Source organism: Antedon mediterranea, chromosome 6, assembly GCF_964355755.1.
Source record: "Antedon mediterranea chromosome 6, ecAntMedi1.1, whole genome shotgun sequence".
Lineage (NCBI taxonomy): Eukaryota > Metazoa > Echinodermata > Crinoidea > Comatulida > Antedonidae > Antedon > Antedon mediterranea.
Genome location: NC_092675.1, coordinates 2605310 through 2630951, shown reverse-complemented (window position 1 = coordinate 2630951; position 25642 = coordinate 2605310). Strand labels below are relative to the sequence as shown.

Genomic DNA, 25642 nt, shown 5'->3' with positions numbered 1-25642 from the left:
TCGACCACTACTATATACAGTCCCCGTTACAGAATTCCGTTTTCAGAATTTCAGATCGCCAGTTTCTCCCTTGACATATTGTGGTTTCATCAGTTCGCTATATATTACTACAGTATCTTAATTAATATAAACATATTTCATTATGACTTGTTAGCAGTTTCTCGTTATCAAAACCAGTTGCTAATCTCCGCAATTCTGCTTTGCTAAGCTGTTTCCTGTGAATGTCATTTCACCCGAAACATTTCCATTTATGTTTATCGCATTCCCGTCATTGTCGACGCTTTGTTTGTAGTTTTTTCCAATTGGTTTTTCTCTTTCTCGTTTTGTTCTTTCTTCAGCTATAAGTGTTTTTAACTGTGCAAGTTGGTAGAAATCCGCTTCAGCCATCAGGATATCCCATTGTTTAAAACCATCTGGAAGGGAGAGTTTTGATTGATCAATCAGAAAATTCAAAATGTATTGGAATATTGGGCCGTCTCTATCGATAAAATATCGACCGTCGCGGACTGGTGGTAAACCATCGTCTTTGCTAAACATTAAAGCCAGCTTACTGTTTGGATAGCGAATTAAAGTTGAACGAAGTGTCGTGTAGAAACTTCCACCAACATCCAGATTCATCGGTTCGTCAACGGTAGACGTTAAAGCACCTACAGCAAGTGGTGAAGCCATGATTAAGATTAAGATTAACAATGATGTACTGAAATGCTGAAACTGCTGTCTAAGCCAATACTGTACTTGTTTACCGAATTCATTGGTACATATAGGACGCTGCAGACGCAAAGGGTAACCGGAATCTATCAGAGACTGCTATTTATATTCGGAAAATTCCAACGTTTTCACAATGACAAAAATAAGCTACTACTTTTTTTTAGCACCCCATCCTCCCTTTTTTTAAAATCTTGATAATGTATAGGCATACAGTGCATATATCTTTTGTCAATGTTAAAAATTCGTACATATAAAGTACAAACATACATGTACACAGTACAGTACATACAAAGTATTGTCAAATGATCGCTCGTATATACACTCATTGCAGTGAGAATAAATTATATGAACTTGAAATTGAACTCCCACCACTCTTGACACACTCATTTCTTAACGTATTCATTTCTTAACGTTTATTCATATCTCGGCGTATTCATATCTTAACACATTCCTTTCTTAACGTATTCATTTTTAAACATTCATTTCTTAACATATTATGACTAATCATATTTTAGCATATTCATTTCTTAACATACTCAAAATGTTTTTTCATTTATTAATATTGCCTTTTTGACTTATGCTAAGTTCTACTAGACGCAACGAAAGGGCTAAGCGTAACGTAAGCGAGTTGATCAACATTAAGCCATTCGAATAATCCATCACATATGATTGGTCAAGCGTCGACGTACTTGCTTTGTCCCAGTGGGAAATTAACCAAGCCTTGAAAGAATTTCTTTTTCACGTTCCCTTTAGGCCTAATGTTCCTACGCAAACACTTTAATTTTGCCCTAGACCTAACCCCTAATTTCCTGTGATCCAGGTAGCCTAGGCCTATCATAATTTACTATAACTTTTTTCATTTCTCATTGTGTAAGGTAATTGAACATCATTCTGTCAAATCACTATCATAGGCTACAATAAAATACAGGAAAGAAGGAAAGCAATAATTGAAATAATACAATAGCACTCTTTCATTAAGGATATGTACATCGTATCTAAACACTTAATAGTTCCTTTAATATGGCCTAGTAATGAGAAAACCATATTTCTACAATTTAAAATAACTTTCACATAGGCCTATAACCATGACATGCTTATTTTTTCTTAAACATGGTAAACATACTGCAGGTAAACACACCTCCTAAGAGGCTGTGGATTCAACATCACTGGGGGATTCAAGAATTGTATCTCTTATTTAAATTAGAAATCTATAATATTAGGTCTTCATTTAGAAAAAGAGGAAAATGTGGAATACTATTAAGCGTCATCCACACAACATCTAAGAAAGAAATACAGCTATTACCCGTTTCTGCAGCTGTAGATAGAGTCTAACTGACTATTGCAAGTCATCTAGAATCGAGTATAGCTCATGTAATAAATACTTTAATACACGATATATCTGTCAGTAGGTTCATATCTACAGACAAGGTATAACGTGAACATGTGTTTCAGCTGCATAGATGTGACCAACTCATGTGCGACTATCACACGAGGTTCTGTCTCATATAAAAAGATGATGATGATGATAGTCAAAGTACATTTACAACAAATAAAAACAGAGGGCCTCCACGTAAACCCAGACACACATTTCAATACGTCACACATACAATACAATGCAATTAGATATTTTTTATTAAGGGAGTACATTTACTTTAAACGTGAGCATTTAAATGATATAATAAATGTAAATATTACTGAACTATTGAAATATATACGCAACTGGCCTATAAGTTGGCCGGCATTAAACAAAGTAATAGGCCTTCTTACTGAAAGTCAACTGATATTTAAAATTTCATAAAAGTCAACCTGTCTGCATAGATCCAATCTTTAGATAGTAGTAGACACTGTGTTGATAATTGTGAAACCCATTCCATTTCTTCAAACAGTTTATCGCTATCGAGTTTAACGCAATGACTTTTTGTCCGTTGCAAGTCCGTCTATTTTGGCACATATGGAGTTTCATACGTATAATACATGTCAGTGATGCACTCTATAACCTAACACGACATTGCGAATTTAATCTTAGATCCCTTGCTTATGTTTAAAAAAATAGCAGCTTGATTAAGATAAAATGGACTTTCTCGATCATTCAATGGAATTGGCGTTAGAACATTAATTATACGAAATGTACGGTTTAGTTGTATGGCGCTCCATACTTAATTGGGTGTGGCGATACACGCTTGATTATAACAGTACTATACAGTATCTCCATGAATAAGACAACAATCCAGTCTCAAGAATATAATAACTCGTGTTGATGGCGGTGCTAAATAAAGTAATAATCAATATCAGGACGAATGGTGCAGATCAGATGTAGTATGGCCATCATTTTTATTATTTATAATAAAGCAGTCATCCACATAACCCACACATTAAACGAATCACAAATACGCCAAATAATGCATTAGAGGGATTTATTCTAAATCATTCATTCGATAGGAAACAATATGTATTTTAATTGTAAACATTCATGCAATTAAATATTCAATTATTTTAAGTTTGAAACATGCTAGCGATGATGGTCAACCACAAGAATGAAACTGCACGCAACTGCATGTAGGCCTACTAGGCCTATTAATTATATTGATATCTTAAATATGGCGGCAAGTAGTATTACATTATGACGTAACACATTATGGCATAAATGTTGTATCCAATAAATTCAACTGGTGGTAAAAATGGTCTGCCACAAAAAAAACACCCGATTGTTTTTATCTCCTTTTTTCTCTCAAAATATGTTTAAAATTATATTTAACATCTATCTATAGTATTACAAAGTAATTTAGAAAACTAAAACCATTTTTCAATAAACATATACACATCTTACAACGTACATTTCTAGCCTAACAAATTTTCAAAACTTTCTATTATTCAAAAGACGAAGATAGCCAGGTCTTGAGTTCATTCTATTGTCGCCACAGATTGATATCTTTCATCAGTACTTCTATGAATAAATTATATTTATTATTAACATCTATTACGTCACTGCCCCTGTAATTTGAAAAGGTACTTGATTATATAATGTTCATTTGTCCATGGGTACAATCTCATCAATTAATATATCTACTAGTAGATACAGCGTTGATTAATGAAAACAGATTCCATTTATTTCTTGAAATAGTAGGGCTATTCATTATTTACAAAGAAAATTAATTAGAACGACTTTTGAATTCTGAAAAGCACAGATTTGTCAGTAGGCCTCCATTGATGTTGATCTAATTCATCAAGACTAGAGTACATTATTGTCGAGTATTTAATTCTCTCTAATATTAAAAGCTAGGCACGATTTGATACCGCCCCAGCTTCCATTCGTTGAAACCATCATGTCTTGCTATATAATTAGACACATCTACTACTTTTTGTCTATTTCTTTGGGTAATAATAAGTGTTCTTAAATCTGTAAGTTGGTAGAAATCTGCCTCAGCAATCAGGATATTCCACTCTTTAAAATCATCGGGAAGGATGAGTTTTGATCGACGCAGATAATTCAAAATGTGTCTGAATGTTGGGCCATCTCCATCGATATAGTATCGATTATTATCGTCTCGGCGTGCTGGTTGTTGGCTGCCATACTTCCCCCCGAACATGCTAGGCCTACTATCTGGATAACTGAACATTTTGCCCAACATACTACCTGGATAACGAGTTAATGTTGAACGAGTTGTCGTGTAGAAATGTCCACCAACATTTAGATTCAGTAATTCAGATGAATCCGGTCGAAAAGGAGCGCATAAAGTCATGATTTGGGATTAATAAAATTTTTCAAATTACTAACAGTTTAACGCGTCACATTGTGACATCACAGACATTTCGGGATTGTTTTTTGGTATGAGGCGCAAAGTATAACCAGAATAATTTGTTCCTCAGTTTGTCTGCCCTTCTCATGTATATAGTTTGTGTTAATATACTCTTTTTTTTTGAGGAAATAAATGTCCATATTATTATTTATATTTTATATTAATCAGTCCTTCTTTGGTATGAGGCGCAAAGTGTGATCAGAATTATTATTCATATTCACACAATTTGAGCATGACATCAGAAGCATTTAATCATTTTGACTATGCTAAAATATATACCAGCATACACTATGTAAATTAGCATTTTTTATTAACATAAAAACAATGTGTAATGTTAGTCAGGAAAATGAATTCTCATTAAATAAAATGTAATTTTAAGAACTATCTTAATTTCCACTTAATATAATTTTTATTTGACTAATATTGATAACAAAATGGGTAAACTATCTGTAAAGATCAATTTAAGGTCAATTTAAAGATCAATTTAAAGGTCAATTTAAGGTCAATTTAACTATCTGTAAAGGCCAATTTACACTAGGACGATAACAATTGACGATGACTAGATAAACATGCCTTCATCCTACATAAAACAAAAGAAATCAAAAAAGTTTTCATCCTAGAACTATAGGCTGCCTTTCAAAAGTTGCCATGATTTAAAGTTAAAGTAATGATATCATGACGACACACATGTTATTGTTCTTCATTAATTTCCATTCTAAAAAAAACATTATTTTTTTTAATCATAAAATGAAAGCATAAATGGTGATTTAGGTATTAATTTATTTAACATCTTTAAGGGTCTTTCACACCTGTTCCGGCACGGTTCCGGCGCCGGAAAATCCAATCGAACGCCAATGTTTCGTTTTCACGCGGCTACGCACATATCGATTGGCGCATAGCCGCGTGAAAACGAAACATTGATGTTCGATTCGAACAGGTGTGAAAGACCCTTTATACAGGATTACATAATCAGGTAAAAGAAAACCTATTTTGCATTGTAGTCCTGTCTTAAATACAAAATAAATAGAGAAAAAAAATAACAGTTTTGTGAAGAAAAAAATGAGATCAATTTTTATCTTTGAATGAAGCAATTGTTGGAGAATATTTAATTTCAGTTGGTAGGTTATTCCATCCTAGGAAAAATACATATTTTTTTTAGTTATCGCCCTAGTATAAATGGACCCTAAAGCTTGGTTCCCTCTTGAACGCAATGCAACGATATAGGCATAATGCAAATGAGTTGATCAATCAGAAACAGCAGTTTAGATGACCCATCATGTTGTGAGTGGTCAAATTACCTACAGTGGGCTTACATCCTTGCATTGCGTCTAAGTATAAACAAAGCTTAATCTGAATACACTGTTTGGAATGAGCCAAGCAAATTCCATTTATATTATATTACATATTTCACTGAGTGGATAATTTGAACATTCATGATAATAAATTTACTGAATATAAAGCTCTGTCTACACTATCAAACTGTTTTGATAAAAAGAGTGTGATGTGCCCAAATATGGTAGTGATATGACATCATCATGTCCATATATGGGCACATCACATTAACTTTGATAGTATAAACAGAGCTTTAGTTTAATACATTGCAATGTGATCTATACAGAGTTTAACGAAACTTAAACATAATATATTACTCCACTGGAACTTAGAAAAAAGGTGGCTCTTAATGGAAGAAATAACATGCTTTTTAAAACCAAAAAAACTAGTAGAATGACTATTTATTGACTTTAATTTTTTTTTTTATTTATTTTGTTTTGTAAACTGGTTATATTATAACAGTTTATTATTAGTTAAATAAAATAGTTTTACGATTAATTACATAAAATCGTCAAATTCATCTCCATAATCATCAAATTCATCTCGTCGTCCTGACTTTCCTCCTCCCACTAACGCCGCTTTCTTTTTCTTTTTTCCTTTTGCTGCCTGTAGAATAAAAAAAAAGTTTCAAAGTAAAATAAAAAATAACAATAATAATATGTCGTTCTTAAATACTACTTTATGCTCAAAGCCTCTAAAGCCCTGTCTACACTATCAAACTTGATGTGACAAAAATGTGATGTGCTCATATATAGACATGATGATGTCATATCACTACCACATTTAGGCACAAACTTTACATTATTATCTCCGGTCATTTTTGGATCAAACATGTATGGAAACATACTCCAATAATGTTGCAGGCAGCGCAGTGCAGTTGTGTTTTGACCTTACTAGGTACCCATTTGTACACCTGGGTGGATAGTTGTAAACTAAAGTAACGTATCTTGCCTAAGGATACAAGCAATGCAACAAGTTTTGGATTCGAACTCACGATCTCTCGATCAGAAGTACAACACACTGCGCCACATGCCTTCACATAAATTATTTTCTTTTTACTCAATAAAAAAACAATTTTTTAAAATCAAAATCTAAAACAATTTTGCAACTCATTAAAATGTGAGATGTAATACAGAAGTGTAAATTCATTTTGAATATATTAACAGCATATCTGATGACATTATAGTTATTTTGTTGCCGTTATTATTAAAATAAAACCAGAAAACCTTCCTACCTTTTGTAGTTTACTTTTTTCATTTCCAATAGCTGTTAAACTTGAACCTAATTTTTTTAAAACCTCAGCTTCCACTGTAATAGGAACATCAAAATGATTATTTAAACAGTGTGGTCATCGTTTATATTTAGTAACAACATTGATACAGCAATGGAGGTACATCACCATCTAATCAATTTTGTAATTGCCTGATATATTAATTGCACACTATAAACTGAAATAATTCTCTATTTAGCTATCGATTAAATAATTTTAATTTTTTGGTAAAAGACATCAAGAGTAAGGTCTACACAAAGTGTTCAAGCCCATCCAAAAAATGTTAAGCTCTGTCTACACTATCAAACTTTATGTGACAAAGAAATGTGATGTACCCATATATGAATACGATGTCATATCACTACCATATTTGGTCATATACCTACTATATTTGGGCTCATCACATTTTTTTTGTCAAATACTGTGGTTTGATAGTGTAGAAAAAGCTTTGGGAAAACGCTATAGACAAGGTAGTCTGTGTTTAATTAATGTTGCTGGCAGCAGGTGGCATGGATGCAAACTGAGGGAAAAAGTGTCTGTAAAAACTTAGGAGTAACTTGGTATAAATTGTAAAATAGTATCCCTGAATAATGGTTGTTTGCTAGGTTTGTTTAGGCAGGAAGGAGAGTTGGGCTTACTATGAGTAAGTGCTTAAGGGCAAGTAGACTAAACACACAATAAAAATGACAAAAAGAAAGTGTTATATCTAAAAACATTTAACTTACATCCAGCACTGACACCTGGAAATATATCTTCTAGTAGCTCTGGATAATGAGGAGATTTTTCAAATTGTAATATTTTTTCTTTTAATAGTTTTGCAAATTCTGCAAATTCTTCTTTAGAATCTGGTTTCATTGTGTCTATTGTTGGTTGTGATGAAGTGGTTGACATTCCTGTTAAAAGAAAGAACAAATAAATTTAAATTTATGGTATAAATAATAAGTGTCGTTATAATATTATTATTATTAGATATTTTTCTTTGGGGAAAATTAGTTAAATCTTTATGAATCATTTTAATAAAAAACAAAAAGCTACATAGAGAAAAACAATACTGATTTTAAACGAAGTCTCACTTAGGGAGGGGAGTACAAATAGTTCCATTTGAGAGTGAATTAGAAATAGTTGGAGTAGAAGGCAGGTATGCTACCCACCAAGCTACAGTTTCACTATAATTTAATCTGCTACAGGCCCACAGTATCCCAATACAACAAGATTCCATCATTAACTCACTGATGGGAGACAAACAATGTATATTGCCTTTGTGTACACAGGGCCAACGGCTTTACATCCCATCCAAAGGATGAGGCAATGGAACTATTTAAGCATCATAAGGTAAGACGCTGAAGGTAAGGTCTTGAACTCTGACATAGCTTTACCAGGGAAGAGTGAACTTGTTTTACATTGAATGGTGGCAAGAAAGTACGATATAACCATACCAAACATTTCTTTTGCTAACATAAGATCGGCCTCCTCTACAATTTGTTGTTGGCGTGCCTTTTCAGCTTGGATCTCAGCCGGTGTTAATTCTTTTTCTTCATTCTGTTAAATAATTTAATTATTTTATAAATAAGTTAAATATTTTATATATAATTTCATTGTTCAGTTTTCTTAACATTTTATCTTCCCAATGAATGATATCTTCCCAATGAATGTCCTACAAACTGGTACTGCTATCATAATTTTCTTCTTCTTTTTCCAACATTATAGAAACATTTCAAATTGAACAATGTAATGCAATACGTTTTTGTATAAGATAAACAAAGACGTGAGCTATGTAGGCAACAATAATATTATAAGTTGAATATTTGGTATAAAAGAGGATACATTTTTAGTTAGGAAGCTTAAAAAGGGGTGAACATAAAGGCAAGATATATTTACGAAAATAATATATAGATAAACAAGCACGAATGTGCGATACTCGCGGTACAGCAAAAGAAGCTGTAATGACGTCATAAGACCGGATGTAACGTCACATACACATCAATAACCTTGCTACCAAATACGGCTATACGGTACCATCTTCGAGACGTGATATGGCTGCATCCGGTTTGAAATTAAAAAATCCGGCTCTATAGCTTTGAGGACATGTCCCTGTAGTATATTCATGCCAAATCCCCGCTCAATACTACAACGAATAAGGGAGGAGTAGTACTTTATAAATCGCATTTTTTACTCAATAGTGTCCAGATGGAGGAGGAGGAGAAAATGAGTAAGTCCTAGACTCGGGTACCCCGAGTAAAAATACATTTTTTAAATCCATTACACCATCTCTTTGAATATCAAAATGATGGTGTCATATATCCTTTACTAAGTGGTCTGTTTTAAAAATATTACTTCTTTCAATTTTTGTTTTTCTAAAGCTTCTTTTTTCTTTTGCTCTTCTTTCTCTCGTATCCTTTCTGCTAGTGATTTCTTTTTTTGAACTTGAAATGCTTTTGCATCTGTAAGAGGTAATTGGATGTCATTATGCAAAAGGGATGGATTAAAAAACAAATAATTCTACTGTTTAATATGGGACATATTCACGTGTTAAGAAGATAGGAAATTGACATCAAAATTGACTATATTTATGTAAATTGAGGTATGTTTCTCAAGGTAAAAAGGTGCATAAATCAAAAAAAAAATCAATTTTATATAGAAAAATACTACTTCTGTTACAAATAGTTAACTTGTTAATGATTGAAATGTAAGTAATTGAAAATCAGTAAAATTCTTATTATAGCATTACGAAAAAGTAGCACCCCACCCTCCCTTTTTATTTAAAAAAAATTAATTTCAGAAATCCTAATTCAGACAAATGACTGGGGTTACTAATACTGCTGCAATACAAACATTCTTCCAATATGGGGTAGGTTGGGGGTTATATCATTTCATGAAACCTCTAAATGATTTTATTAATCTTAATATTTGAAATAATTGTTGTGAAAGTGTTTTATTTCAAAATGTAAAATTTCATTACCTTTTTCTTCAGTCTGTGGTGGTTTCTTTTCTTCTTCATCATCTTCCCAATTATCCTATGTAATAACATTAATAATATTAATATTTCCTTATATATATGTGGGAAGGGGGGGGGGGGGGTGTAAATCAACATTATCCAACATACTGGCAGATGATTAATAAACCTTTATAATATAATGCACTTGTCAATTGCATGACCCACTATACGACCCCCGGGAGCGGTGCGTCATGGGTGCGTCATTTACAAATAAATACTGACGCAGGTGTGCGTCATGGTATTTATAAGGTATGATGCACATCGGACAAATGAAGCACCTATGGGGGTTGTATAGTGGGTCATACAATTGACAAGTGCATTATATAAGGCAATCATTGGCCAGTTCGATAACCTTGGGCCAACATACAATACTACACCTTTGTTTTTAATATATATTGTTTAGGCTTAGGATCTATGCATAATTGAGTACTTGTAATTGTAAAACAAATTTATTACAAATAGTATTTAAAAGAATGCATTTGGTATAAAATTAAACATGACTCACTCTGTGAATGACTCATTGTAAACATACAGCAGTAGCCTGCTAGGCCTTGCTACTAATAGTATATAGTATGATTCATTCTTTCATAACTTATATAACATTTAAGCATAGCCTATCTATTTAGATATAAAGGCCTACTACCTACTAGGCCTATCTATAAATTATCGCTGTGGCTAAAGATACGGTACCGTATTCTAACTTCTGTTTACTAAAGGTACGGTAAAATTGCATTACGTCATAACCAGCCAATGGGGTGCTGGTACGTGTGTGACGTCATCGTATAAGGACTTTTGATTTTTTTTCATATCGCGTCTGTTGTATGTAGAGAATTCCTGTCGGCGGCGCCAGGCTGCATGGGTGTGTGTGCGCTGATGAGGGTTTTATTCCAAATGGCCTTTAGGCCTATATTTTTTATTAAACTTTGTTTACAATGGTGACCATAAACAACAAGCAAATGCGGACAATAAAGGGGCCCTCAAATACTATGATTTTTAGACAGTAGCCCCAGGTCTGAGTCACAGAAATCAGCGCACACATGCAGCTGGCCCCAGCCTGGCATCGCTTTCCCTACACAAACAAACTCATATAATGAGGTTATAGTACGTAGTAAGTAGGTCTAGGCCTCTTTTGAAACGGTTTTTTGTATTCTAGAATTAAAATCAACATGTTTTGGCTTTTCAATAATAATAATAATAACAGACGTAGGCTACATTTAGTTTTTGTCACACACGACGGCGATAATAGCGATAAATGAAGCAAAAAGAAAATGCGGTTGATCACTGTTTTCGCGATATGAAAAAATCCAAAGTCCTTATACGATGACGTCACACAAGTACCAGCACTCCATTGGCTGGTTATGATGTAATGCAATTTTACCGTACCTTTAGTAAACAGAAGTTAGAATACGGTACCGTATCTTTAGCCAAGGCGATAAATTATAGTAATTATAATACTAATAGTAGGCCTTCTATCTACTAGGCCTAGTAAAATGATAGGCCAACTAAACCTACAAACAATACATACACGTTTCAACCAACAACACAGGTTATGGAGCAAATTACATGAAAAACATGTGTCTTTACTGAAAGTAATACAAATACTGTTTATAGCTAGTTTAGTTAGTTAGTCCTAGGCCCTAATGCGGAACAGGAACAACCCAAAAAGCATACAAGAGCAACGCCAGCGCCGGCGGAACAAGTTCGTACCCGCCGACCGTACCTTCACGTCTTCCTCGTCCTCTCCTTCCCACTTGTCATTATTGCCGGTGTCGCCAGCAAACCCAGCATCGACATCAAAATCTTCATCATCTGTAAACAGATGTTAAAATATAATATTATTACAATTATTTTGTTCTAGGAATAATATAAAGGTTTTTAAAAATAATTAACAATATGTTTTTTCAACAATCACAACACATGTACTCACCCCAGTCCGCCATGATTGAAAATAGATGGCGCTATTTAAAGTTGCTGCCCAGCTAGCTGCCCCAAAAAGTAGAGTAGACATGGATTAAAGATTAATCCATGAGTAGGAGAGAGTCGTTCCGACATAATGCGGCAACGCAATGTCGTAACCCTTTCAATGGCTCTGTTGCTGCCCTAAACATAATTGTAAGTAAGAATATAATATATTTGACTGTGGAATTTGACAATCGGCGGATTAAAGACATATTTTTTTAAAGTTAGTTTTTATACCGTATTTATTAGATTATGAAGTCGTATAATAAATAAACTTACCTACATCAAGGTAAAGTAAAGGAATATTAGTACGTATAATAGGCCCTAGTGAATATTTTCGACTAAAATTCAAGTTGACATTTGAATACGACGCTGAGAAAATTCCATGACTTCATTTTAAGTATATATTCTATCATAAAATCCTACAAGAGTCTCAAGCTGCTATTGTAGCCTACTAAGTATTAGGCCTACATATGATTTTACTGAACAGTATTATTTTATTATTTACAAACTTTTTTGAAGTCACGTGTTTGTTTTTCTATTCACACTTTGAAAGACGGACTGTAAACAGGTCCGTAGCCAGGTTTTTTTTTACAGCGACCCCTCCCCCCCCCCTTAACCGACTGCGAACCCCCATCCCCGACACATCCCCAATACCACACCACCATCATCTCTGAAAATCCTCCAAATACGTGCCCCACAATACAAAAGGTTATTTGTAAATTGAAAAATTCGTAAACTCGTTCGTGAATAACTCATACTTTATGAATGAATTGGTTGCCGATTTTCATCTAAAAAATAATACGAATTTTTGGTCCCAGGATGTAACATGATATTGACGCGAGCGAGGACACCCGGCGCTAGACAACCGCGTACCTATTGTTTCGATCTGGCAGTCAGCATGCATAAAGTATATAGCCTTCCGACGTACATCAAAAAATGGAACGCTGCGGTTATACCTACAATGTGTGGCTATGAAGTATAGTGTATCTACATCATAGAGGATTATATGCTTCGCTCGCGCACCCTCTAGTAGGTGTACCCGAATGATCCTATGACCAACGCCTCTGGAAATTGAAGCCCAGGTGACACCTATGCATATGACTGATGAGTAATGTATGTTTATTTTGTGATGTTTCATGGTGGTCCATAAATTAGGTACGCCAAAAATATCGCTTCCAGGATAATGTAGCAAATTAGAGTTTAAAAAAATGTACGAATAGAGAACAATATAGGCTAATTATTATATTCGGTCTTCCGCCGAATGTGTGTGTGAGATTTGAACCTGCACTGAAAATAAGTTTGGTAAGATGCGAAATGTATACCAATTATGATTGATTACGTCCCCTGTCAGTAATGATGTATGGACACTTGACAGCAATCGGTGGTTAGGAACGTAAAGGAGAAAAGTTAGTCAATAGATTTATTTGTAAACAAAATGTACATTAATTCTCCCTGTAATGATGTAAAAACTTTCAACAATAGGTATTACAACAATTGGTATACATGCAAATAATATAATTGTAAAGAACAGTATATGTATAATATACATATTATATTATTATATATTATATATTATCTGAACGTTAAACACAGGAGGAAACCGTTAATAAGGGGTCATCAATCACTGAAACAGTCTCTATAACGTGACCGTACCAAATCAACGTGGGTGACAGTGAGCGGGGCTTTAACATTGGTATACACAATATATCATGACAACAGCATCTTGTTGATTTTGGAACAAAATGATCAAATAACAACTTTCGTAGCCTACTTATATTTCGGAGACACCATTTATAATTATAAATAGAGCAAGCAACAGAAATAATCGATAAACAGTAAAGGTGTTTCCCTGGTAGGCATGGCCTCCTATACATTGAATCGCACCTAAATTTGATAAAATGATTAATAAATAGCATAAATAATTAGTTAAATTACTAAACAAATTGTATTTCCACGTAAAGTAAAGGCCTTTATAATTGATATTTGAATATCTAAAACAAAAATTGTAGTTCATGATTCAGTTGAATCACTAAAATCACATTGTAGTTCACATAAAAGTAAAGGCCTTCAATAAAAGTTAAATTACTAAAACAAATTGTAGTTCACGTAAAGTAAATGCCTTTAATCAATATAATTGATTAGCTGAATATCTAAAACAAATTAATTTCAGTAGTTCGCGATACGTCGTTGAACCACTAAAATATTTGTTTATTTAATATTGAATGGCGACACCAACGGCCATTTTGCCGGAAGTGACAGACCCGGAAGCCAGTTGAACAACAGCGCGAGTGTGTGAAAATAACCCTGTGATATCCACAAATTTCGATAGGTAACGCTAAATTTTGTCGTTGTAAAAGACAAAAGTGGAACAATAGCGTCGATGTGAACACTTATGTTATCAAATCTACGTTTCGCGGTACATCTCAGATAGATAAGGTAGGTATCCAAGGCGGGGATTTGTACCGAAGTTTTTGCATTGTGCTCGCCTATGTCAGAATTAACCATAATTTATACATAGAAGATTACACTATAATATCTATGGTACCATGTACTGTAGTTTACATTAGGCCTATAGCATTCGATTATTTTTTTCTAGACCACCAGCCGATACGTAGGCCTACTCAACTGCATCAATACCACCTATTTACATTGGGGTGTCACGAAACCTAAGACCACGAAAGCTAAGACTCCCTATCCCCCCCTAAGACCTAAGATCACGAAAGCTAAGACCTAAGATTACAAATATTTATCTTTCGCACCTGCCTTGTATTTTAACTCCCAATATTTATTCTGAATACCACACCTTAGAATTGGCACTTTCATGAAAAAGAATCACATAAAAAGTAACAAATACATTTTTAAATTGATGATTTTACAGACGTTTTTCTCGCACACAAAATGACTAGCCTACAGCACACTAGAAGTAGGCCTACCCCATGTTCAATGTTTTTGTTTCTATGGAACGTCGAAAGAGCAAAAAATATATAGAGGGCTGAAAACTCTGTGGAGTCCATCTACAGTGTGGAGGGAACAATGTAAAATTAAAATTGTAATGATAATAGTATAATCATGCAAGTACGAAGAAATAAATACTGGCAAATAAATTTTAACTTAAAAATTATGATAAGTTTTTTTGTTTCGTTTTCTTTCTGTTTTTATACTTGTACTATTATTGTTGCTCTTTTGGCGCTCCATAGAAACAAAAACATTGAGTATGGGGAGCTCGAGGAGTTACATTACAGTATACAAAGAAACACGTCTGTAAAATCATCAATTTAAAGGATTTATTTATTTGTTATTATGTGTTTCTCCTTCTGAAAGTACTTATAAGTCCTAATTTTAAAGTGTGGTATTCAGGATAAAGTTAGTCAACAAATTTCAATAGGGTTGGTGAAATCTGTCCATAATAGGTTACTTTTCTGTCCATAATACTTAATAGGTTACTTTCTGTCCATAATAGGGACTAGAGGGCCCTGTTGTTTGTCCATAATAGGTGACTTTCATAATTGGCTGTCCAAAATAGGTGACTTTTTGTCCACACAATAGGCGAGTTTATTGGAGTAGTGCGCCATCCATGATCCATTGTGTTGTCCATAATAGGTGATTTTGTTGGCGTACTCGTACGTACGTGTAGGTTATTCGCCGTGGTTAGGATTCCGGCACCGGAACTCAACTGCCCACCGTTAGGGAATCCGACACGCTATTGCGCATGCTCAGAGCTCTGGGAAGTGAATATTATAGCTTGTGCCACACTGCACACCACACTACCACTGCTGAGGGTCGGAGTGTTAGGATTTACTGTAGCCATGGATACCTCCATGCTGTAGCCTAGTTAGTCGTTGCGCGAGCGAGAGAGTGATGGATTAAACTTGGCCTAGGCCATACATGAATTAATAATTAAAATACGAATACGCCAGGCGCCACGCGTTAAAATAATTATGATATTAATAAGAATCGGTATATCTATCTAACGTAAGAATCGTAATGCTGTATTTAGCGTTGCGACCCCGACTTCCCGAACAGTTTTTTCACATATCCACGCGGTGGCTGCCGTCAATAAATTAACTTGTGATTGCATGTTATGTACAGTTATATTATAATGCGTTATATGAAATCTTTTATTTTGTACTTGAAAAATCATAAAACTAGTCAACTCATGTAATTATATAATTCATAATTAGGCCCTATATGAAGTTCATATATGAATGAAGCAACCACTTTTTAATTACAAAATAAATAGGCCCACTGGTCACGTCTAGCTGGTAGGCCTAGCCTAGTATTTACTATTAGTGGATCCCGTTATTTAGTAGGCATCTACGCTAGTTCGCCGCGTGGCGGAGCTATGAAATGATCCATCGCTGTTGAGTCACCGATTACCGGCGCTCTGGGCATGCGCAATAGCGTGTCGGATTCCCTAACGGTTGGCAGTTGAGTTCCGGTGCCGGAATCCTAACCACGGCGTAGTTTATTTCGCGAGTAGAAGTAATAGTATTATTATTTAATACTAATTTGCTTTCTCTTCAGACTTCGAGGCTACCTCCTAGGCATAGCTAGTAGGAGGCCTAATTAGTATAATTATTTAAGTCTCTCTAGCCTCTAGGCTAGTCCTGTTTTAGTTAGGCTACCTCAGGCCTACTACTACAGTACTACTACTAGCTTAGGCCTAGGCTATAGCTGGAGTCCATTTGTTATTGTCCACTAATGAAATGTGAGCTTACAGCAGGGGGTACCTCCCTGCTACAGTAGGAACCTCCCTGCTACAGTAGGAATACAAATGACGTGGGCTCATATTAGGTAGATAGGTTTCCTACTACAAACAACTAGGCCTATATCATTATCTGTTTTTTTATTATTTTAATATGAATATTTTACAGACTACTCGTAACTATACTGCCTAACTGCAGGTCAGGTCTGGCGGACTATTCACTATACAGTCTTTTACTAATACCACTGCCACCACCGCACACTACTATACTTTGAAGACCGAAATCAGCTACTACTAGCCTAGTCTACTAGACCTATTGGTAGTTTGTCTTTAAATCACAGACATCTAGATTGCTAGATTGACCTATTAAAATTTTAGTTTTTTTAATTATTTTTTGAATGAATGAGTCTTATCCAGACAGTTCGGACAGTTAGTAGGTTGGCAGTATAGTAGAGCCAGAGCTATTGTTACTGTATGTTATTAATTATGTCATCTATTTAAATCTCAATTTTTCCCATATTTTTTGCATGTATTAAAGATTGTGTACAGTGTATCTTCTGATCAATGTTATAGTACAGTAGCATGGACATTAACTAGGGTAAGTAACAGATAGGCCCAACCTACAATTGAAGAAAAATACTTTACATATAACCCACTAGGCCTACATCTTTTAGGACATTTTTCAATATGACCAAGATACTGTAAAATCCCAAGAAGAAGCCTATTTAGAAAAAGTATTTGTTTGCAAAAGTAATCTTCGGAAAAGAAGGATACAATTTAGTCAAACATTTTCAGAGAGACAAACTGAATTTTATCAGTACCGTAGTAGAAAAACTGACAATAAATTTTTAACATTCTGATTTGAAATGTTCTATTCATTTGAATTGCTAAGAAATTAAAAGTAGATATTTTTTTTCCATTCATTATAAACATTACAATCACAGTACAAAGAATAGATAAATCCACTAACAAATTCATGCAGAAAATATTTCAAAATTTAATTGAATGTTATATTATTAAAGCATTCATTCAATAAAGCATTTGTCTTTAAAACATTTAATATCAGTTTTCATATAGTGAGTATGGTAATAATTGACTGACAACTGGTATAAACTTAAATTTAGTAAAACAATCCTACATATCTTTTTTTAAATGCAATAAAATATTTAAACATAACTGTGTCCCACCATACAACATGGAAATTTGTCTCAGCATTACTAAGATTGAAGTTACTTGCATTATACAATACTTAAACATTATTATAGTATTTAAATGCTTCCTTTTTTTTATTATAGGCATACAGATGTTTGATATTCTGCTCATATACAGTATGCTGCTGAAATGAAAAAGTACATCACTTCAACATATTATTTTTGATCATAATCATCGATCAATAATTATAGTAATAAACATAATAATTATGGTGTATTTTATTTATCCTTGCTATTTTTTAAATTGTAGTTTAACCATGTTTTTACACTTTTAAAATTAATATAATTCAGTATTTTTTAAATGTGATTTAGATTTTGAATAAACTGTTCTCTGAATACAGAACAAAGGTGTTGATTGTACACTGCGTGTATGTAAACTTGATTTATTGTCGTATTTCTAATTATTATTAAACATTAAAATGTATTCATTTAATTAAACAATATAATAAATGGATGAGATGTGCTGCTGTTGATCCACTTTAGACTGGGATGGTTTGTCATTGAGCTATGTGGATCCAGAATTTTGAAATAGGGGAGGACCTAAAATGACGAAATGAAGTGCTGAACTGTGATGTCTTTTTCAATATTAAATTGATAAAGTTGATTTTTATTATTAACAAAACAAAATAAAGTCCAAATAAAAAAAAATACAACAATTACATTGAAACACCAATGCATTAAAAATAACAGTTTACATTTTCATTATCTTAAAAAAATAAAACTTTATTATTAATATTATTATTAGAGTATATGGAGTATTTTTTATTTTTGTAAAAGAACGTGTGGGTTTGGTGATTTATTTAAACTTGCAATAGTATGGTAAGTTGCGTAATGTCTGTCCGTACTATCAAACCTAAAATGAAGTTCAAATTAAGTTATTTGTTGCTGAATAAATTTCACATTTCATTATTATTAGTGGACAATAACAAATGGACTAGACTTAGGCTAGTAGTACTAGTAGGCCTATAGAGGTAGCCTAACTAACAGGACTAGCCTAGGCCTAGGCTAGAAAGCAAATTAGTATTACTTCTACTCGCGAAATAAACTACGTACGTACGAGTACGCCAAAAAAAATCACCTATTATGGACAACACAATGGATGGCGCACTACTCCAATAAACTCGCCTATATGAAGCTGTTGCTATAAATATATTGAGCAAAAGGTTAAATTGTATAATTTGGAATTTTAATTCATTTAAAAATGCTAAATAAAGTCAGATGTTAAAACCACAATTTCCAAAAATTCATTTTTATTTATCCACTATAAACTTTACAAAAGTGTTGTTTTAAACCACACTCCAAATAAAACAAAGAAAATAATGATAGGACATTTGCAGAAAGAAGCAAACTTTGCTCTGCTACCGGTATAACACGGTTCAAATTTCGGAACGTCTATAAATTACTACGGAAATTCGGCCTTAAATTTACGAACGTACGGAAATGAAGATAATATATAGGGTACTACACGCATCGGAAATACAAAACTATACGCACAATTATGATTTGGCCTAAAAATTGGCCTTAGATTTTGGAAAACGCAATAATTATGGACAAATCGATTATTAGCCTTGGCAATATGCCTAATATTTAAAAGGAATGAATATAGGCTATATTTCGTTTGTCGATGAATTTTTTAATTCATGTGTGAATGATTGATCCATTAGAGGTAATCTGTGATGGCTCTAGTAACACTGCTATGCGTGGGTAATTTGTGAATAACGTAGTATCCTACATACACCAGCCTAGATAGGGAAGATCTGTACTGTCGTTCATTGCGAGAAGAGGGGAAAGTCCGGTAATGTGTCATGAAAAATGTAACAAGCCAGAGATGAAATAAAATCACTAACATTTAGCTGAGTGTCGTTGTTTTAGTCGTCGTCAGAAGTTTATCGACCGACATCTATTTCTCATGAGTAGAGCGTTTCTTTGACAGAAGAATTTTGTTTGTATTATAACACAAGTTCATTTTGGATTTTCAGTAAATTACCAATGGTTTATTCAAAGTCAAACTGTAACTAATCCCTCACTATTCAATCAAAATGCTATTATTATACTATTGTTGAGAAATGGATTGCGTGATATGAAAATGGATTGATAGTAAAACGTAATAAAGATACGTTCTTGTCTGGTTATTAGGTATTCATGCTCTGATGAAGCAGAGGATTATTTTTGTAGCGTTCTATTTAAAATAAATTTTATTACAAAGAATGATTTTGGTTGTGAAGGTCGTTTTAACAATTAGGCTAATATCATTTAACAATGATAAAATGCCCTTCAACTCTGTAACTACTTTATGACTAAGCATATCAAGTTCCGGGTCCGGATGGATATTGTATACGATGAAATGGAACTCAATTTTAATTTAGTGGCAGAAACAACATTTAGTAAGAAATTAAGGGTGTTGCCCGGGCCACAAGGGAAACACCCCTGGGTCCGGCCCTGGCTGTAATAAGCATTGGATTTGTCTTCTCACCCAAATTGTGCTTTTTTTTGGGGGGGGGGGGGGGGGGTGGAGGGGGATTGTAACTTGAACGCAAACAAAATGCCGAGTGAATGATCAAACAATCGGCGGTGGTTCCGCACACAGAGCACGCGCATCTAACATACGGCAACAAATGTTATCGTCCTATAGTCCACGTGTGTGAGGAGGAGGAAAAAAGTACGATCGTTTTGTTCAATGGTAGTGTCACACCAAAATCAGTCCGGGCCAAAATCGGTCCGGCGGACCAGTTTTGGCTGCCAAAATCAGTCCGGGGGACCATTTATGGCTGCCAAAACGTGTCCGGCCGGACCAATTTTGGCCGCCAAAACTGGTCCGGCCTGGATAAAATCGGTCCGGGCAGTAGGACTGTTTTTGGCCGCCAAATATGGTCCGGTCTTACAAATATATGGTGCGCAAAATGAGTCATAATGTATATATCATTAAAAAAATGCCATGATTAGTCATTATATTGAAAACTACAGGGTTTTATTTGTTATTTTAATATTATAAATTAAGCCTGTTTTTTTAATTATTATTAGTAGTAACTCATCAATAATTAGTACTAATTGTTAGGCTTTTGTATACAATATGTATCTGCCTGTTTTTAATCCATTTTGTTCTTTTTTAACATCTTCGTTTCCCCATGATGTTAAAAACAATTTAATTTATTAATTATTTATGGTTAATCAATCAATATATCAATTCAATACAATTATTATAAAACAATTATCCAATATTGATTAGGCTGAGGAAGGAAAAAGGCCTCAATCATAAATAAAATCTAGCTGGCAATATCAGCGTCTCATACCCGTTCGTGTGAGTGTGTGGCAGGCCGAAATATGAGTGAACACCTAAGTCATGTTTTTAGATAAAATACATTTATTTATAGTATTTATCCGACAAGATAACTTACTAATATATATCATGGGATATTTTTCTAGCCATAAACAACTTAAAACAGCATCATAGGCCTAGTAATTCAATTAAAATCGACAGAAGAAAAACCCGGACCGATTTTGGCAGTGGCGGACTGCTTTTGGCCACAATTTTAGAGCCAAAACTGGTCCGGCCGGACCGATTTTGGCCCCGGACCATATTTATCGTGACAGTAGCATGCTGCATGAGAGTGTTTTTTCCGGCCAATTAGAGGTGCCATTTATCAAGAATGTTATGTGTGAGAGTACCATTTCCGGCCATCAAGGGGTGTCATTAAAAAAAATTCGCCTCAGACGCGGGGCAGTGACCCAAATACTTAGTGTCCGACCCCCCCCCCCCCTCTTGACAGATCCTGGCTAAGGCCCTGGTAAACATGGCCCAGTTTGTACACTCAGTATGTATTAGGCCTACTAAATTACAAATGACATTAAAGAATGAAAGGGAAGGATACCATTCAGATAATATAGTTTTGAAATAGGCCTAATTTGTGGACGGCGTAGTTGGAAATTGACGCAATCTTAAACAACTTAAAGCAGCAGCATCATAAAAGGTGGGTTTAGTTTGTCCTCACCTAAATAGCTACAAGCAAACACCTAGAATGTGAACTACCGTAGTTGCTTGATGTTAACGGGTCGGTTAACAAGCTAAATAGCTACAAGCAAACACCTATAGAATGTGAACTACCGTAGTTGCTTGATGTTAATGGGTCGGTTAACAAGCTAAATAGCTGTGACCCTTCACTTTTATGATTGTTTATAATATATTAAAAATATAACTTCAACGACAATATTTGAGTTTTGTTGTTAGAGATGATGTGTTTATAAATGGGAAAATCCAATAATCATTAAGCAGTGACTTAAATTGATTTAGGCTTGGAGCTTTTAGACCAGATGGTAGGCTATTCCACAACTGAAAACTTCCTGGTGAGCCAAACTTGCTTTTACTCATGACCTCTAGTTCCATACAATCAACAAATATAAAAACTTGCTGGATTCTAAAACTGGCAAGACCATGTAGGCCTATAATTCTGAAAATTTGAATCATAACCGCTTTTAACCTAGCTTAGAACTTTTCGGAATACATTTCAGGCAAAGCCAAAAAAATTAATATAATCTTCCAGATGATAATGTGTTAAATATTCATTTGTTTATTTCAGAAATATACCAAAATCCATCGTTTGAGGGATTTCAAAACTTTTACAAAATAATGTCTATAAAGGTAAATTGGTAGCCAAAAGAGTTAATTGAAACCATAATATGGGAGATCGCTTACGAGGGATGGTCAGTCATTGCGAACAGTTCGGCCGGACATAACGAAGCATCGTATAAAGATACAATATTAGTATAGTATTAACATTCTCCTATAGCATTTTTTAGAAATTGAATGTATTTTCCTTTGTAGTTTTATTGTCTTAATTTTGTCAAGACAAAATTTCCATTTTAACCGATAAGATTTCTTGGTCAAATTTGTCCTACTGACGTTATAATTCTCGGGTGGGATTATAACCGTCGACCTCCAGATCACTAGTCTAGTTACCTGAGTATCACTGAGTTTTCTCTGATAGGGTTAGGGTACTTACATAAACAGGATGATAATATATAACTAGGCCTACTTTGAACGAGTATATCACATCGGACTAAATCATATTAAATACAAATATTAATGTGAACAAAGTGGGGTGTTTGACTGAAAATGAAACTTTTCTCTTCATTAATTTCATCTAGAATAATTTTCACATTAAACTAAATAAATCAAATCCAACTGTGAAGCGTTTTATATTTCACAAACAAAAAAATATATTTTGAATAATGTAACCCGGGAGTTGTTTAATAACAACTCCCTGATGTAACTAAATTTTGTTCGTATTTTTGTAGCACGTTTTTTGTTTAGTTGTTGTAATTGGGATACTGCTAGCTCCCTTACCAATGATACTAGGAATGTGGAAACGATCACCAACAGAGGCTCCACATCGAAGCACGAACGTTGATTTATTAACAAACAAACAAATGTCAGTATATACATTAATTATTTTCTTATTTTTTCTAATTTCAAAACATTTTCGTTCTGTTTATTAGAAAGGGAAGAATTCACATTCTGAACTAGATTTGTTACTGTAATACTGATTTTGTTTCTTCTGTTTATAGCGTAGTAGGGGAAAACTAACAAATTCGCAATGTAAAGTCATTATAGAGACATTTTCGTTGAACAATAGAAATAAACTATTTATATCTAAGAACGCATATCTTCGGTTTTTATGCTGGTTCTTTGACTATATTATATATAATATATTTCTATGTTCAGTGTAAAATTTAATAAATAAATTATACTTTGTAGCGTAAATTAATCACGACATTGACACAACAGGTTGCTCAAAAAAAATATTAATACAAAATTTAAAAATATTTTATTTTGTTTGTGTTACTCTTTTGTAGGGCTTATAATGCCAATCAGATCAATAGAGCACAGACATGTGAACCAAAGAAGAACATCGTCTTTTTGAAGACCCATAAAACAGGTGGATCAACAATTTGGTGGATAATGCAGAACTTTGCTCTCCAGAACAAACTACAAGTTGTCGTACCAATTACAGGTTTAAGTTTTTCAGACAAAAGCATAACCACCAATGTTGTAAGAAGACTATTTTCACCAATGGGCATTCGCAAGGGAGATTACACTAATTATAAATATAATGTATTTAGTATACACGCCAGATTCAACAGAGACGTATTTGATTCATTTATGAAGAAAAACACAACGTATGTAACTATATTGCGAAACCCAGTAACACAGTTTGAATCAGCTTTTGATTACTTTTCAATTGGAGGACGTAAAGGGAATAAAACCAGTAGATTAAGAGAGTGGATGGAACATCCATTCCTAAACTGGAAAAAAAGTAAAATGAAATTTGCTACTCATAATTGTCAAATTAGGGATTTGGGAATTAATCCATCGCTTCTTAATGCAAATGATATCATTACAAAAATTAAGAAATTAGACACAGATTTTGATTTCGTTATGATAACCGAAATGTTTGACGAATCGTTAATAATATTGAAGAAGATGATGTGCTGGCGATTTGAGGATATTGTATACTTTCCTAAAAAGAAGAGATATTCGCAGGTGTCGTTATCGAAAGATCTTGTTTTGAAGATCGGTAACTGGAACGCACTCGATATGAAACTGTACGACTATTTTAGGAGGCGTTTTGACGATCATGTAAAAAATTATGGACCGAATTTTCAATCAGATCTTGATGCTTTTCGTAAAATTAAATCGTTTCTTTCAAATGTTTGTTTGAGCAGTTTTGATTCAGAAAAAAGTGGAAAGAGCGGCAACCTAATAGTTTCGTACAACTACAACCTTAACTTTACCGATGTAATATCCACTAAAGACGTAGTGTGTAAAAGAGTTAGACCACGTCTCCATAAGTGCAATATTGGCGGTAGTCAGATTGTATCATTTGATTTCAGCAAACTATGTTATGATTTAACACTAAAACCAAAAGAATTCATTCCTAGAATTCTTCGGAACATGATGCATAAAGGAAATGAAGTGTTAGGCCAACGGGAGAAATAATAACATCTTCGTATGCCTACTCGCATCGAACGTCAAATGAAGTGTTAGTCCAACGGGAGAGAAATAATAACATCTTCGTATGCCTAACTCGCATCGAAAGTCAAATGAAGTGTTAGGCCAACGGGAGAGAAATAATAACATCTTCGTAGGCCTACTCTAATCGAACGTCAAATGAAGTGTTAGGCCAACGGGAGAAATAATAACATCTTCGTATGCCTACTCTGATCGAATTATTATATTACTATCACTTATTTGAATTGTTTCAGAAATTAGTTTATGAAACTCAATTGTAATCAGTCCGGGCCAAAATCGGTCCGGCGGACCAGTTTTGGCTGCCAAAATCAGTCCGGGGGACCATTTATGGCTGCCAAAACCTGTCCGGCCGGACCAATTTTGGCCGCCAAAACTGGTCCGGCCTGAATAAAATCGGTCCGGGCAGTAGGACTGTTTTTGGCCGCCAAATATGGTCCGGTCTTACAAATATATGGTGCGCAAAATGAGTCATAATGTATATATCATTAAAAAAAAATGTATTAGTCATTATATTGAAAACTAACGGGTTTTATTTGTTATTTTAATATTATAAATTAAGCCTGTTTTTTTAATTATCATTAGGCCTATTAGTAGTAACTAATTGTTAGGCTTTTAGTATACAATATGTATCTCTG

At 34.1% G+C, this 25642-nt stretch overlaps 3 protein-coding genes across 6 annotated transcripts; 1 reads left to right on the top strand and 2 right to left on the bottom strand.

Annotated features, from left to right (window-relative positions):
* Positions 1–180: 180 nt before the first annotated feature.
* On the bottom strand, positions 181–669 carry LOC140051820 (BTB/POZ domain-containing protein KCTD6-like). Its single transcript, XM_072097139.1, has one exon. The coding sequence runs from the start codon at positions 667–669 to the stop codon at positions 181–183; it is 489 nt and encodes a 162-aa protein (XP_071953240.1).
* A 4168-nt stretch (positions 670–4837) lies between these two features.
* Positions 4838–12083, bottom strand: LOC140051301 (eukaryotic translation initiation factor 3 subunit J-A-like). The gene is made up of 8 exons (XM_072096468.1): positions 12030–12083; positions 11823–11911; positions 10067–10121; positions 9442–9548; positions 8544–8646; positions 7833–8000; positions 7072–7145; positions 4838–6443 (listed from the first exon to the last, which is right to left on the bottom strand). The coding sequence occupies exons 1-8, from the start codon at positions 12040–12042 to the stop codon at positions 6336–6338; spliced, it is 717 nt and encodes a 238-aa protein (XP_071952569.1). The 5' UTR covers positions 12043–12083; the 3' UTR covers positions 4838–6335.
* A 2254-nt stretch (positions 12084–14337) lies between these two features.
* LOC140051402 (galactosylceramide sulfotransferase-like) lies at positions 14338–25642 on the top strand. 4 transcript variants are annotated; one of them, XR_011845514.1, is made up of 3 exons: positions 14338–14500; positions 17308–17367; positions 18065–18326. XR_011845514.1 is itself a non-coding variant. In XM_072096609.1 (3 exons), the coding sequence occupies exons 2-3, from the start codon at positions 23324–23326 to the stop codon at positions 24972–24974; spliced, it is 1227 nt and encodes a 408-aa protein (XP_071952710.1). In that variant the 5' UTR covers positions 14338–14500; positions 23273–23323; the 3' UTR covers positions 24975–25642. The 4 variants fall into 4 exon arrangements, 1 of the variants encoding a protein (XP_071952710.1); XM_072096609.1 differs by lacking the exons at positions 17308–17367; positions 18065–18326 and adding exons at positions 23273–23406; positions 23831–25642; XR_011845515.1 differs by lacking the exon at positions 14338–14500 and adding an exon at positions 16236–16546.

Excerpts from the sequence above, each read along its gene's own strand:
- LOC140051820 (XM_072097139.1), bottom strand. The coding sequence starts at position 669 with ATGGCTTCACCACTTGCTGTAGGTGCTTTAACGTCTACCGTTGACGAA.
- LOC140051301 (XM_072096468.1), bottom strand. Across the intron at positions 8,001-8,543 it reads GTTAGCAAAAGAAATGTTTG|GAATGTCAACCACTTCATCA; the intron begins GTATGGTTATAT and ends TTCTTTTAACAG. Across the intron at positions 7,146-7,832 it reads TCCAGGTGTCAGTGCTGGAT|TGGAAGCTGAGGTTTTAAAA; the intron begins GTAAGTTAAATG and ends TTCCTATTACAG.
- LOC140051402 (XM_072096609.1), top strand. The coding sequence starts at position 23,324 with ATGATACTAGGAATGTGGAAACGATCACCAACAGAGGCTCCACATCGA. Across the intron at positions 23,407-23,830 it reads TTATTAACAAACAAACAAAT|GGCTTATAATGCCAATCAGA; the intron begins GTCAGTATATAC and ends ACTCTTTTGTAG.